Genomic DNA, 15,361 nt, shown 5'->3' on the forward strand with positions numbered 1-15,361 from the left:
TGTATATAAATGTCGGCTATATTAGCCACGACTTACCGTTCTTTGTGCAGCTTCAAATGTCGAACAAAGTTGGAAGTTGTTACGCCCCCGTCTGTAATTTTCTTCCCAGATGTTTTGCAAGTTGCAATCCGTTTTTTGTTGATACAGCGTAGTCTTTATATCCGAAAATAATAATTACATCAAGCGTTCCAATGGTAAAACGTTTGAGTTAATTACATCAAGTGTTCCAATGGTAAAACGTTTGATTTAATTACATCAAGTGTTCCAATGGTAAAACGTTTGAGTTAACTTTGTCCTGACACAGTCACTTTGCCTGCTGTTTATTGCCACGTTGGAATGCAACCTTTTTTCAATATCTTTTTTTATCATTTTACCCCTTTTTTTCTCCCCAATTTCGATCTTGTATCATCTTTGCAACGGGCTGGGAAGGCGAAGGTCAAGTCATACATCCTCTGAAACATGACCCGCCAAACCGAGTTTCTTCACACCCGCACGCTTAACCATGAAGGAATCGGCACCAATATGTCGGAGGAAACAACGTTCACCTGACAACCGAGGTCAGCCTGCAGGCGCCACAAGGAGTCGCTAGAGCGCGATGAGCCAAGTAAAGCCGCCCCGGCCAAACCCTCCCCTAACCCGGACGACGCTTGGCCAATTGTGTGCCGCCCTATGGGACTCCCGATCACAGCAGGTTGTGGTACAGACCGGGATCGAACCCGGGTGTGTAGTGACGCCTCTAGCACTGCGATGCAGTACCTTAGACTGCTGCACCACTCGGGTCTATAGTGACACCTCTAACACTGCGATGCAGTACCATAGATCGCTGTGCCACTCAGGCATAACCTTTTTTTAACCAATTCTGATGGTTGTTAAAAGTGGAATTTTGACATTATTACCGTTATATCAACACACTCAACACTCCCAACACCCCATCCTATCAATCTATTTGGCACCGTAGACATCTAGTGACCACTTGATTCCATGTGACCAAACATTCCTGAGGCTGTGTCTCAAATAGTCGCCTGTCCCTTTTAATAGCCGGGCAATGGCACACAATTACATTTTGGCTCTAAATTAAAGGAGCTACAATTATAATTTAATGACATGTTATAAAGAAAATGTCCATAATATCTGCATTAATAGTGGATTGATCGTGTTTCACAATATTCCTAAACAAAAAAAAAAATCTTGATCTTCTATTGTGTTGTTGACTGAACGTTTGTTTATGTGTAACTCTGTGTTGTTGGTTTTGTCGCACTGCTTTGCTTTATCTTGGCCAGGTCACAGTTGTAAATGAGAACTTGTTCTCAACTGGCCTACTTGTTAAATAAATAAAGGTGAAATAAATAAAAATACAAAAATGTAGAGGCAGTATGGACCTAGTCTGTTCATTATATACATCTACATGATGTATTGTTACAACGTGTAGGAGCAGTATAGACCTAGGTTCTGCTCTCAATATATACATCTACATGATGTATTGTTACACCATGTAGGAGCAGTATAGACCTAGTCTGTTCATTATATACATCTACATGATGTATTGGTACACCATGTAGGAGCAGTATAGACCTACAGTAGCTAGCTACTTATTTAGATTTAGTTTGACTTAATGAAACTGCCTTAAATGTGCTGTAGTAAACATTTTTATTCGCACTAATCGATCAACACATTCCTGTCTTTGTATGTCTCAATATAATAGTATTATTTAATTAAATCCATTTAAAAGAATCTTTGTCTGAAAATAAAATATGATCCTCAACTGCGTTTCCCACTCCAGTCAGCAGACAGCGATGTGTGTCTTTCAGGCGATGCTGCTAACGTGACGTATAATCTAGTGGACGGTTCTTCATAAACACTCGTCAATCACCTCGGTAGCTTGTTAGAAAGAGGAGGATGCGGTTTTTGGAGTGAAGAAGGAAGGGGAGATTACTGTCACATTGAAAGATGAAGAGGTGGAGATAGGAGATCTGATTAACACCAGTAAGTACCGCCTTAAATGTGTTTTTAACTTTGGATATTCGGAGTTGGCCCGTCAATACCTCTTCAACGGAGGGCCCCAGGATGATGACTGATATGTCTAGAATCAGACGACTAGAGAGCAAGCTACCCCTTGTTTTCTCCGTTCTGTTTCCAAAAAGTGACTTAACATATATATTTGAGAAGGGTCTATCTGCTGACCGCAGACTGAGGGGCACTGCATGTAGTAATTTTCATGTAGTGATGTTTTACTACACACCGTGCCCCCCAATAGTGCCATGTGAGAGTTGGGTTGGCTACACCAAAGATTATGGATATACTGACAAGATGTCTCTCTGCTCTAACAAGGAGAGTTGTTGTCCACAAAGCGGCACTGCGGGTTGTCTATCTCCCGCCTATCCTTTATTTGGATTGGTATATTCATCTTATTATTGTAATCTATTGTTTATATTCTATGAGGGTTGTTGACGTCAACCGCCTGTATTCAATGGAGAGAGATGCTAAGCTACTAGCATGAATATGCATAGCGATCTGGAGACAACTCCTATAGTGTTTTTATCAAAGTTGTCGGTATGTCACGTGTCCACATAACAACTTAAGCATTACGAAACTTCTGTTAGATCAAGTAAACCTCATGTAGCAAATAAGCCATTCATTTTGTTGTTGACCAAATTCGACATTTTCCACTTTGGGTTGATAATTGTTTCCACTTGGATACAACCTACTGTAACCTACTGGCATGTCCTAGAGAGATACAACCTACTGTAACCTACTGGCATGACCTAGAGAGATACAACCTACTGTAACCTAGTGGCATGACCTAGAGAGTTACAACCTACTGTAACCTACTGGCATGACCTAGAGAGATATAKCCACTTGGATACAACCAACTGTAGCCTACTGGCATGACCTAGAGAGATACAACCTACTGTAGCCTACTGGCATGACCTAGAGATATACAACCTACTGTAGTCTACTGGCATGACCTAGATAGATAAAACCACTTGGATACAACCTACTGTAGCCTACTGGCTTGACCTAGAGAGCTAAAGTTGTAAAATTTCTGGATTTTAAATTAATATTTTCCAGTAATATTGATAATTTGTATCTTCCTATCCACATGTGGGATCCCTCTCCTTTGTCGTCCTCTCTACACCAATAACAGACAACTACTGTGGGACACCCAATCCCGGCCGGATGTGATACAGCCTGGATTCGAACCAGGGACTGTAGTGACACCTCTTGCACTGAGATGCAGTGGCTTAGACCGCTGCGTCCGTGTTAACTATTAGAATGCTGTACTAGAATGCTTAAAAGGCCTCTAAAATTTTGAAAATTGGTTATCGGTATCGTTTTTTGGGGCAAGGAAAATATTGGATATCGGTAATGGCCAAAAATGTAATATCGGTGCATCCCTTTATTCTGAAATGTATCACAATACCCCTTAATGACATCACAATACCCCATAATGACATCACAATACCCCATAATGACATCACAATACCCCATAATGCCAAAGCAAAAACAGGTTTAGGTTTTTTGCAAATGTATTGAAACTATTCCCCAGGATAACTAGTCTCAGAGTAATGTTAGATCCCAGGATAACTAGTCTCAGAGTAATGTAAGATCCCAGGAGAACTAGTCTCAGAGTCATGTAAGATCCCAGGATAACTAGTCTCAGAGTAATTAAAGATCCCAGGATAACTAGTCTCAGAGTAATATAAGATGCTTAGAAAAAGAAGCTGAAAAGAATAACAGAACGGCAACATTAGGACTAAAATGTGTCTCCTTGGCAACATTAGAACCTCGGCACGTTTACTGTGTACTGGGTTGAGACAGGAATGCTGTAAACAAATAACCAAATATTTTTAAGTGAATGAGACGGTATATAAACAAAGGAATTACGTAACCCCATTTGGTGACTGAATTCTTGTAAGGCAAGTAAACTAGATGATCAAAACATTAGATCACATCAAATAAGCCTGAGTGGTTTCACCTACTCCCAAACTATACTGGATACTACAGTTATAACTATTCATAGTTATACCAATGGTGGGATACTTACTATCCACCGTTTGCAAGCCTCCGTTGCTGTTCTATGAGCAAGTTAAAAGACTTCTTGATGTGGTATTGAATGTGAGCCATAGCCGCATCCGGAGAGTCAAAGGTGTCGTCTTTATCATAATGAGAAAGCTACAGGCGGGCTGGGAATCACAGTCCGTACTTCACACCTGGATGGGCCCGTAGCAGTCGTTTGACCTGCCTGAAAGCTGCTCACTGCTTGGAGACAGTGGGGGAGTAGTCCTGGTGGATATAGAAGCTCTGTCCCTGAAAGCTGCTTGCTGCCTGGAGACAGTAGGGTAGGGTGGAATAAGTGCACTGGAAGAATGTCACGGGGCCTTTCTCACCGTCCCGGGGCCTTGGACACAGTCACCGATGCCACGATCAATCAGGGGCTTCTCATCCTTCAGCAGCCCGGAGACTAAATCTGTGGTTTGAGGCATTTCCGCTGATTCTGGGACCGATACGAGTCTCAGGATATTACGGTGAGAAAATCCCTCTAAGCTCACACAGCTCTCCTGCACCTTTATCAGATCCTCAGCGATTCACGTCAGCCTCCAGAGAGGTCGTCAGGTGTAAAGTGCTGCAATCATCATGGTGTGGAGCTGTTGTTTTGAGTGAGGCAATAACAGGCACTGTCTCGTTTCACAGATTAGTTCAATCTGCTTTGAAAGTATCAGAAACCTCTTCTATTCAGGTCTGAATCGTAGCCACTACCCCAGTTGAAATTAAAACTATCTCCGAGCATAGTAGCTTGATGGCCTCGAATGTTCATTTTAGCGCCCCCAGACAAAACCGCACACCCAGGCAAAGTGCAAGTCTCTGGGCTTTCAGTCTCCGGAGAGGGCAGTGATAAAACTGGGTCTTGTAGGCCGGGCTCATCAAACTAATATTTGAAAATATATATTTTTTTACTGCTAAATTCGCAAACTTTAAGAATTCTGCTGCAGCAAACGGAAAACACATTGGGTTTTTACAGAAATGTTTGATGATTGACTAGGAATGCCTTGGTGACCACTGTTTTTCACACTGGCTATTATTTTAATGAACTCCCCCAAACAAGACCAAATCTTAACCAATCATAGACTTATATGTTTCACAAGTTTGGCCACACAGTACAGCACAGTAGACAACTAAGTAACTAGATACACTTGTATTTGGCAGGAGAGAGACCAGACTCTCCCTCTGACAGCGGGAAGAGTCCTTCATGGGAATCAGACCCAGAGATGCCCAAAGCAACAGGAGGATATCACTGCTACCACTGTGGAAAGAATTTTACATAAGAGAATACACTCTGGAGAGGAGCCTTACCACTGCTCCAAATGTGGAATGACTTTTACCCTGTTATGGAACCTAAATCGGCACGAGAGGACACACACAGTTGAGAAGACTTACCAATGATCTCAGTGTGTAAAGATTTTTAGGGGTTTAGTGAACCTGAAACAGCATGAGAGGACATACCCACAAGAAAAGCCTTACCATTGGTCCCTGTGTGGAAAGAGTTTTACAAAGTTAGGGGGTCTGACAAGGCATGAGAGGACACACACAGGAGGAGAAGACATACCACTGCTCTCATTGTGGAAATACATTTTCCCAGTCAGAGGACCTGAAAGCACATGAGAGAATAGAGAGGCTGTGTTCTGACTTGTGTTTCTGACTGAGAATTTGTGTTTTTGTACATACCACATGAAATCATATTGTTTATATGAAGTCTAAAACAAAATAGGTTTACTTAAAAAAATGTTTGTTTCGTTTCTAAAATGAGATTTAAAAAAAATGATATAAACTTGATATTTGTATACAATGTACAGGTTTCAGGCTCATACAGCGCAGGTGCATAACAAAGTTTGTAATTTTCCACGATAGTAAGTAAGTAGTCTTGCAGGAGCCTTGACTTGTCTGATCCAGAACAGCTCATAGTAACAGGAGCCTTGGCTTGTCTAATCCAGAACAGCTCATAGTAACAGGAGCCTTGGCTTGTCTAATCCAGAACAGCTCATAGTAACAGGAGCCTATCTCCTGTTTCTGTACAGGACTCTAGTCTACACATTACCACAGTATAGTAACAGGAGTCTAGTCTATACAGTACCACAGTATAGTAACAGGAGTCTAGTCTATACAGTACCACAGTATAGTAACAGGACTCTAGTCTATACATTACCACAGTATAGTAACAGGAGTCTAGCTATACATTACCACAGTATAGTAACAGGAGTCTAGTCTATACAGTACCACAGTATAGTAACAGAGTCTAGTCTAGACAGTACCACAGTATAGTAACAGGAGTCTAGTCTAGACAGTACCACAGTATAGTAACAGAGTCTAGTCTATACAGTACCACAGTATAGTAACAGGAGTCTATCTCCTGTTTCCGTAGTGAGCAGCTTGTTACTTTGATTTCTTATTTGTATTTTTTTATTTTTAAACTGCATTGCTGTTAGGGCTGTAAGTAAGTATTTCACTTCAGTCTACACCTGTGGTTAGGGCTTGTAAGTAAGTATTTCACTGTCAGGTCTACACCTGTTGTTAGGCTTGTAAGTAAGTATTTCACTGTCAGGTCTACACCTGTTGGTTAGGGCTTTACGTAAGGATTTCACTGTCAGGTCTACACCTGTTGTATTTGCGCATGTGACTAATAAAGTTTGATTTGATAGTCTATTAAGTTGTAATATAGATTAATGGAATTTTGCATTTCTTGATTCCAGCCTTGAAACCTCTTGAATTGGATTTGATATATGATTTGAATATTGTTAAATTAATTTAATTGGATACAGTTGCAGACAAACATATTGGCACCATTGCACTTTTCTTAAATAATGACCTATTTCGTCTAAAATAAGTTGAAATTGATGGTCTCCACACCTTATAGGATTTTCAACATTGCAGAACCAATACATTTTTTTGTTAACTTAAGTTTACATTCGGCTAAATCAGCCACACCCATTGCTGACAGGTGTATAAAATCAAGCACACAACCATGCAATCTCCATAGACAAACATTGACAGTAGAATGGCCTGACTGAAGACCTCAGTGACTTTCAACGTGGCACCGTCATAGGATGCCACCTTTCCAACAAGTCAGTTTGTCAAATTTCTGCCCTACTTGAGCTGCCCCGGTCAACTGTAAGTGCTGTTATTGTGAAATGAAACCGTCTAGGAGCAACAATGGCTCAGCCGCGAAGTGGTAGGCCACACAAGCTTACAGAACGGGACGGCTGAGTGCTGAAGCGCGTAGCACATAAAAATCGTTTATCCTCGGTTGCAACACTCACTACCAAGTTCTTAACTGCCTCAGGAAGCAATGTCAGCACAAAAACTGTTCGTCGGGAGCTTCTTGACTATCCACACATTACGCATTCACACACACAGCAGCCTAGCCTGAAAATATTTTTGATATCTCGGATTGTTCTGACAAATATTTCCAGGCTCCGCTGGCATGGAATCTCCCAGGATAAACATCCATGCTCTCCTCCCNTGAAAATATTTTTGATATCTCGGATTGTTCTGACAAATATTTCCAGGCTCCGCTGGCATGGAATCTCCCAGGATAAACATCCATGCTCTCCTCCCGGAGGTTATGACAACACAACATCAAATACACAACTTGATGCAACCACATGAAATGGTTGGGAACATGTTTTCATTGGCCAGTGAGAGGTTAAGCCCTCGTCACAGCTACAACTTATTTATCAGAATTCCTGCTGTAAAAATAGCTACATTATTTCTGACACCCACAACTCAGCTGCACCACACGAGTTTGATAAGATTTATGTTCGGTTTGTTAAAATAGAATCTTTAGTCTTGGGTCCCTGCATTTAAAAAAAAAAATCTTTACTTTTGATATTGAATACTGCATTGTTGTTGAGGAAGAGCTTGCAGGTAACGGGGCGTTTGTACTATTGGTAAAACATGTGGATAACCACGCTAGCTTCGCTTTCGTGTGGTGCTAGCAAGTATAATATGTAGTGCTAGGTATCAACAGCCTCCCGAGTGGTGCTAGCAAGCATAATAGGTAGTGCAAGGTATCAACAGCCTCCCGAGTGGTGCTAGCAAGCATAATAGGTAGTGCTAGGTATCAACAGCCTCCCGAGTGGCACAGCTCTGCATCGCACTACAGATCCGGGTTCGATCCCGGACTGTGTCGCAGCCGGCCGCAACCGGGAGACCCATGAGGCGGCACACAATTGGCCCAGCGTCGTCCGGGATAGGGGAGGGTTTGGCCGGCTTGGATGTCCTTGTCCCACCGATAATAAGATCGAAATTATAGTTTCAACCCATTAGTCTAAGCCCTGTCTGAGGATGTCCTTGTCCTACCGATCATCAGATCTAAATGATAGTTTTACAGTCTTTTACATTATTTGGCCATACTGCTATAACCCATACTAACATGCATTGCATAACATTCACAACATGGAACAACAGTAACCATAGTAACAGTGTTTCCCCCAAAACATCTAAAGGAAGTTTGTTCTGAACTGTCTGTCCTATATCTGAGAGATACATGTCTTTAACCCCTTTTTTTGGCACTCAAATCATTCCACATTTTGTTACGTTACAGCTACAATGGATTAAATAAATACAAATCCTAATCAGTCTACACACAATACCCCATAATGACAAAGAGAAAATAGGTTTGGAGAAATCTGTGTGTCACATTTATAAAATAAAAAAAACGGTATACCTTATTTAGATAAGTATTCAGACCCTTTGCTATGAGACTCGAAATTGAGCTCAGGTGTGCATACTGTTTCCATAGATCATCGTTGAGATGTTTCTACAGCTTGATTGGAGTCCACCTGTGGTAAATTCAATTGATTGGACGTGATTTGGAAAGGCACACACCTGTCTGGCTACCACAGCATTCTGAAGCGATACGCCATCCCATCTGGTTTGTGCTTAGTGGGACTATCATTTGTTTTTAAACAGGTCAATGACCCAACACACCTCCAGGCTGTGTAAAGGCTATTTGACCAAGAAGGAGAGTGATGGAGTGCTGCATCAGATGACCTGGCCTCCACAATCACCCGACCTCAATTTCAACCCAATTGAGATGGTTTGGGATGAGTTGGACCGCAGAGTGAAGGAAAAGCAGCCAACAAGTGCTCAGCATATTTGGGAACTCCTTCAAGACTGTTGGAAAAGCATTTCAGGTGAAGCTGGTTGAGAGAATGCCAAGAGTGCAAAGCTGTCATCAAGGCAAAGGGTGGAAAAAGTAAAAAATCTCAAATATATTTTGAATTGTTTACCACTTTTTTGGTTACTACATGATTCCATGTGTGTTATTCCATAGTTTTGATATCTTCACTATTACTCTATAATGTAGAAAATGGTCAAACCAATAATTATAACCCTTGAATGTGTAGGTGTGTCCAAACTGTTGACTGCTACTGTATATCTCATGAATGTTTTTACATTCAGTTACATGAAGTCACTTTCTTACCACTTCTTCAATAGTCAAACATGTAAGGAAAGCTTTTTTTTATTAAAAGGGATGCTGTCAAAAATGTATTAAATTCAAATGGATTTACCCAGCTTACAAAGCACTACATCCACTCTGTGATGACCAGTTCTGCTCTTTTATTGAGGGATCTAGTTTAGATTAAACCTCATAGGAAGACAGTTTTATCATGTGGAGGTTTCATTCAGGTCTCTGGTTAACGAGATACTCTGTTTGTCTTTGGCTGGAGAGATACCAAACTCTCACTCTGACAGTGGGAAGAGTCCTTCAGGGGAACCAGACCCTGAGACGCCCAAACCAGCGAGACAACACCACTGCTCCCACTGTGAAAATAGTTTTTGCTGGTTAGGGAACCTAAAACTGCATGAGAGGACACACACTGGAGAAAAGCCTTTACAATGCTCCCAGTGTGGAACGAGTTTTACCATGTTAGCTAACCTGAAAAGGCACGAGAGAATACACACAGGAGAAAAGCCTTATCACTGTTCCCAATGTGGAATGAGTTTTAATCAGGATGGGGACCTACAAGCTCATAAGAGGAAACACACAGGAGAAAAGCCTTTCCAATGTTCTCAGTGTGGAAAGAGTTTTACTAAGATAGGGCAATTAAAGGAACATGAGAGAATACACACAGGAGAAAAGCCTTGCCAATGTTCCCACTGTGGGATGAGTTTTATTCAGTTATGGGACCTACAAGCCCATGAGAGGATACACACAGGAGAAAAGCCTTTCCAATGTTCCAAGTGTGGAAAGAGTTTTACTCAGATAGGGCACCTGAAAGCTCATGAGAGGATACACACAGGAGAAAAGCCTTACCAATGTTCCCAGTGTGAAAATAGTTTTACAATGTTAACTAACCTGAAAAGGCATGAGAGAATACACACAGGAGAAAAGCATTTTCTGCTCCCAGTGTAAAAATATTTTTTCATGAATGGCGGACCTTAAAAACTTCTTAATAGGGGGCGCCATTTCCACTTTGGGAAAAAATTGTGCCCAAATTAAACGGCCTCGTACTCTGTTCTAGATCATACGATATGCATATTATTACTATTGGATAGAAAACAATCTGAAGTTTCTAAAACTGTTTGAATTATATCTGTGAGTAAAACAGAACTCATTTGGCAGCAAACTTCCAAACAGGAATGAAAATTCTGAAAATGGGTCTCTGTGTAAGGCCTTGCCTATTCAATTGCCTTGTATTATGGATCTGTATGCACTTCATACGCCTTCCACTAGATGTCAACAGGCAGTAGAATGTTGAATGGGGTGTCTAGCTTGATGTGAGACCGAATGAGAGCTTTTGGAGTGACAGGTCCGCTATATTGGCAGTATTTTGCTGCGCACCTGGAAGCACCATATCATTTTCTGCAATGCGTTAGGTAGACACGACGAAATGCTCAGTCTTGGACGTTATTGGATACATACGAGAAAAACATACTAAAGATGGATTCTCAACTGAGTTTGACCAGTTTATTCGCTTTTATTATCAGTTTTAGAATTTTTCGTTCCATGCGCCAAACGTTGATGGACACTTGAGCTCCACCATGCTAGCCAAAGTTGCTAATTCGACAGAAGAAATGGACATTCTAAAACAAACAACGATTTATTGTGGAACTAGGACTCCTTGCACTGCATTCTGATGAAAGATCATCAAAGGTAAGAGAATTTTATGATGTTATTCGTATTTTTGTGGAATATGTTGGCTCAACATGGCGGAGAATGGCTGGGCGCTGTCTCAGATTATTGCATGCTGTGCTTTGTACTAAAGTTATTTTTTTAAATCTAACACAGCGTTGCATTAAGAACCAGTTTATCTTTCATTTGCTGTACAACATGTATTTTTCAGCAAGTTTATGTTCAGTTTTTTGGTCAGACTGTCATCTGATGAAGTGTTTCAAAGGTTAGTGATTCATTTTATCTCTATTTGTGGGTTTTGTGAAAGCTACCTTTGCAGTGGAAAATGGCGGTGTGTTTTTTGGATATTGTGGTGAGCTAACATAAATATATGTTGTGTTTTCGGTATAAAACACTTAAAAATCGGAAATATTGGCTGGATCACAAGGTGTTTATCTTTCATTTGCTGTACACCATGTATTTTTCATAAATGTTTATGATGATATTAGGTATTTCACGTTGCTCTCTGTAATTATTCTGCAGTTTTGATGCCATTTGTGACCATGGTTGCAATGTAAAACCAGGATTTATAGCTATAATATGCACATTTTCGAACAAACATAAATGTATTGTGTAACATGATGTTATAAGACTGTCATCTGATGAGTTGTTCAAAGTTAGTGATTCATTTTATCTCTATTTGTGGGTTTTGTGAAAGCTACCTTTGCGGTGAAAAAATGCCGTTTTGTGTTGGGCTATTGTGGTGAGCTAACATAAATATACGTTGTGTTTTCGTTGTAAAACATTTTAAAAATCGGACATGTTGGCTGGATTCACAAGATGTTTATCTTTCATTTGCTGTATTGGACTTGTGATTTCATGATATTTATATGCTATTATAGCTCATGAGAGGATACAGAGGAGAAAAACCTTTCCAATGCTCCCAGTCTGGAAAGGGTTTTACCTGGTCAGGGAGCCTGAAGGAGCATAAGAGGACACAAACAATAAAAGTCCTACCACTGCTCTCTGTGTGGAAGAACATTCAGAGAACCTGAAATAAAATGAGAGAATAGAAAGGCTGTTTTCTGACTTCTATTTTTGACTGAGAATTTGTGTTTTTGTTTATGCCACATGAAATCATATTGTGTATGATTACACCTGTCAGAGCTCCCCTGATTGCGCAGTTTAGCCGGGAAGCCAGCTCTTGGAAGAGTCTTGGTGGTTCCAAACTTCTTCCATTTAAGAATGATGGAAGCTACTGTGTTCTTGGGGACCTTCAATGCTGCAGAAATGTTTTGGTACCCTTCCCCAGATCTGTGCCCCGACACAATCCTGTCTCAGAGCTCTATAGACAATTCCTTTGACCTCATTGCTTGGTTTTTGCACTGACATCCACTGTTACCTGTGGGACTTTATATAGACAGGTGTGTGCCTTTCCAAATCATGTCCAATCAATTGAATTTACCACAGGTGGACTCCAATCAAGTTGTAGAAACATCTCAAGGATGATTTGTGGAATCAGGATGCATCTGAGCTCAATTTCGAGTCTCATAGTAAAGGGTCTGAATAAGTATGTAAATAAGTTATTTCTGTTTTTTACCTGTCTCCACTTTGTCATTATTGTGTGGAGATTAATGAGGATTCTATTTGTTTAAATCCATTTTAAAATAAACCTGTAACGTAACAAAATGTGTAAAAAGGGAAGGGGTCTGAACTTTTTGAATGGACTCTGTTTTATTTAATTTAAAATGTAACCTTTATTTAACTCCCAATCACGGCCGGTTGTAGGCTCCATCCGGGGCGTCTGTAGTGACGCCTCAAGCACTGAGATGCATTGTCTTAGACCGCCACTCAGGAGCCCCTAAATCATGTTTTAGTGCTGTCCCCACCTAAAATAAATAAGAGTCGTCTGTTCATTCTACCAATCGATTGGTTAAAATGTTGTTTGTATTTTTCCATATATAGACACACCTTTGTGTTTTAATAATGATTGTATTTTCCCATAGTATGTTTTACCGAAGTTGACCGACTGAAAGGGTGTAAATTAAATATACCTTCCGGCAACCCGCCTCACCCAGTGTGATACGGATCTGCTATTTTTTAGACCTTATAGTTAGAACCTCCATCAGCAGCTAGCCATCAGAAGCTAACCAGCTAATTAGCTACTAGCTATTTAGTCATTGTTNCTGCTATTTTTTAGACCTTATAGTTAGAACCTCCATCAGCAGCTAGCCATCAGAAGCTAACCAGCTAATTAGCTACTAGCTATTTAGTCATTGTTGGCCACTGCTAGTGGTCTTTACCTTTTTAGCTAAGAGACCAGCTGCTTTTAGCCTGGATAATACCTGCCAGTCTGCTCAGCGCGATATATCAACCCTGAGCATATTGGACTGTTTTTCTCCACTACATCACCATATTCCTGCCGTAAGCTCTGGACCATTACACCAGATAATTGCAGCTAGCTAGCTGCTACCGAGTGGCCCAGCCTCGAAGCTAGCCTTGAGCCAGGCCCATCTCCCAGCCTGCTCAGTGGACCCTATGATCACACAGCTACACAGCTGATGCCTCCCAGACAGTTCACTAAGACGACTAGAAGCCACTACATCACTGGATTCCTGCCGTAAGCTCTGGACCTTTGCACCGGATTGGCTATAGTAGCTAAGTAGCTAGTAGCTAGCATAGTAATGACTACCTAACGGCTTCCCTGGTTCATATATTGCTGTTCACTGGACCCTATGATCACTTGGCTACATAGCTGATGCCTGCTGGACTGTTCATTAATCACGGTACTCCATTTTGTTTATCTGTCGGCCCCAGCCTCGAACTCAGGCCCTGTGTGTAGTTGACTGACCCTCTCTGCCCATTCATTGCCATTTTACCTGTTGTTGTTGTCTTACCCGTTGTTGTCTTAGCTAGCTCTCCCAATCAACACCTGCGATTGCTTTATGCCTCGCTTTATTTCTCTCTAATGTCAATATGCCTTGTATACTGTTGTTTAGGGTAGTTATCATTGTTTTATTATACTGCGGAGACCCTAGTCCCACTCAACATGCCTCAGGGAACTCTTGTCTCACCTCCCACACCTCCCGCCTCCAGAGATGCAACCTCTGTTATCGTCACTAAATGCTTAGGTTTACCTCTACTGTACCCGCACCCTACCATACCCCTGTCTGTACATTATGCCTTGAATCTATCCTACCACGGCCAGAAATCTGCTCCTTTTATTCTCTGTTCCCAACGCACTAGATGACCAGTTCTGATAGCCTTTAGCCGTACCCTTATCCTACTCCTCTGTTCCTCGGGTGATGTAGAGGTTAACCCAGGCCCTGTGTGTCCCCAGCTTCTCCTTCACCCAAATCCAGATAGCTGAGGTTCTGAAAAAGCTGTAAAACCTGGACCCGTACAAATCAGCTGGGCTAGGCAATCTGGACCCTCTTTCTAAAATGATCCGCCGCCATTGTTGCAACCCCTATTACTAGTCTGTTCAACCTCTTTTTCGTATCGTCCGAGATTCCTAAAGATTTGAAAGCTTCCGTGGTCATCCCCCTCTTCAAAGGGGGTGACACTCTAGACCCAAACTGTTACAGACCTATATCCATCCTGTTCTGCATTTTCTAAAGTCTTCGAAAGCCAAGTTAATAAACAGATCACTGACCATTTCGAATCCCACCATACCTTCTCCGCTGTGCAATCCGGTTTCCGAGCTGGTTATGGGTGCACCTCAGCCACGCTCAAGGTACTAAACGATATCATAACCACCATCGATAAAAAACAGTATTGTGCAGCCGTCTTCGTCGACCTGGCCTGTTGTCCGGAAGCTACCACAGGGTTTAATTCTTAGGCCCTTCTTTCGACACTGTGTTAACAAATCTCCAAACGAGCTTCAATGCCATACAACACTCCTCCGGTGGCCTCCAACTGCTCTTACACGCTAGTAAAACTAAATGCATGCCCGACTAGCATCATACTCTGGACGGTTCTGACTTATGTGTGGAATATGTGGACAACTACAAATACCTAGGTGTCTGGTTAGACTGTAAACTCTCCTTCCAGATTCACATTAAGCATCTCCAATCCAAAATTAAATCTAGAATTGGCTTCCTATTTTGCAACAAAGCCTCCTTCACTCACGCTGCCAAACATACCCTCGTAAAACTGACCATCCTACCGATCCTTGACTTCGGCGATGTCATTTACAAAATAGCATCCAACACTCTACTCAGCAAACTGGATGGAGTCTTTCACAAT

At 41.5% G+C, this 15,361-nt stretch overlaps 2 protein-coding genes across 2 annotated transcripts in view; both read left to right on the forward strand.

The window, feature by feature from the left end:
* Positions 1–15,361, forward strand: part of LOC139025075 (zinc finger protein 180-like) — a 47,551-nt gene that overhangs the window by 1,527 nt on the left and 30,663 nt on the right. The window contains exon 2 of the mRNA XM_070440109.1: positions 1,887–1,983. Within this exon, the coding sequence (XP_070296210.1) occupies positions 1,887–1,983 (97 nt within the window). The remainder of the gene's footprint in view (positions 1–1,886; positions 1,984–15,361) is intronic.
* On the forward strand, positions 7,676–10,439 carry LOC139025071 (zinc finger protein 678-like). The gene is made up of 2 exons (XM_070440108.1): positions 7,676–7,691; positions 9,729–10,439. The coding sequence occupies exons 1-2, from the start codon at positions 7,676–7,678 to the stop codon at positions 10,412–10,414; spliced, it is 702 nt and encodes a 233-aa protein (XP_070296209.1). The 3' UTR covers positions 10,415–10,439.

Source organism: Salvelinus sp. IW2-2015, unplaced genomic scaffold, assembly GCF_002910315.2.
Source record: "Salvelinus sp. IW2-2015 unplaced genomic scaffold, ASM291031v2 Un_scaffold2232, whole genome shotgun sequence".
NCBI lineage: Eukaryota > Metazoa > Chordata > Actinopteri > Salmoniformes > Salmonidae > Salvelinus > Salvelinus sp. IW2-2015.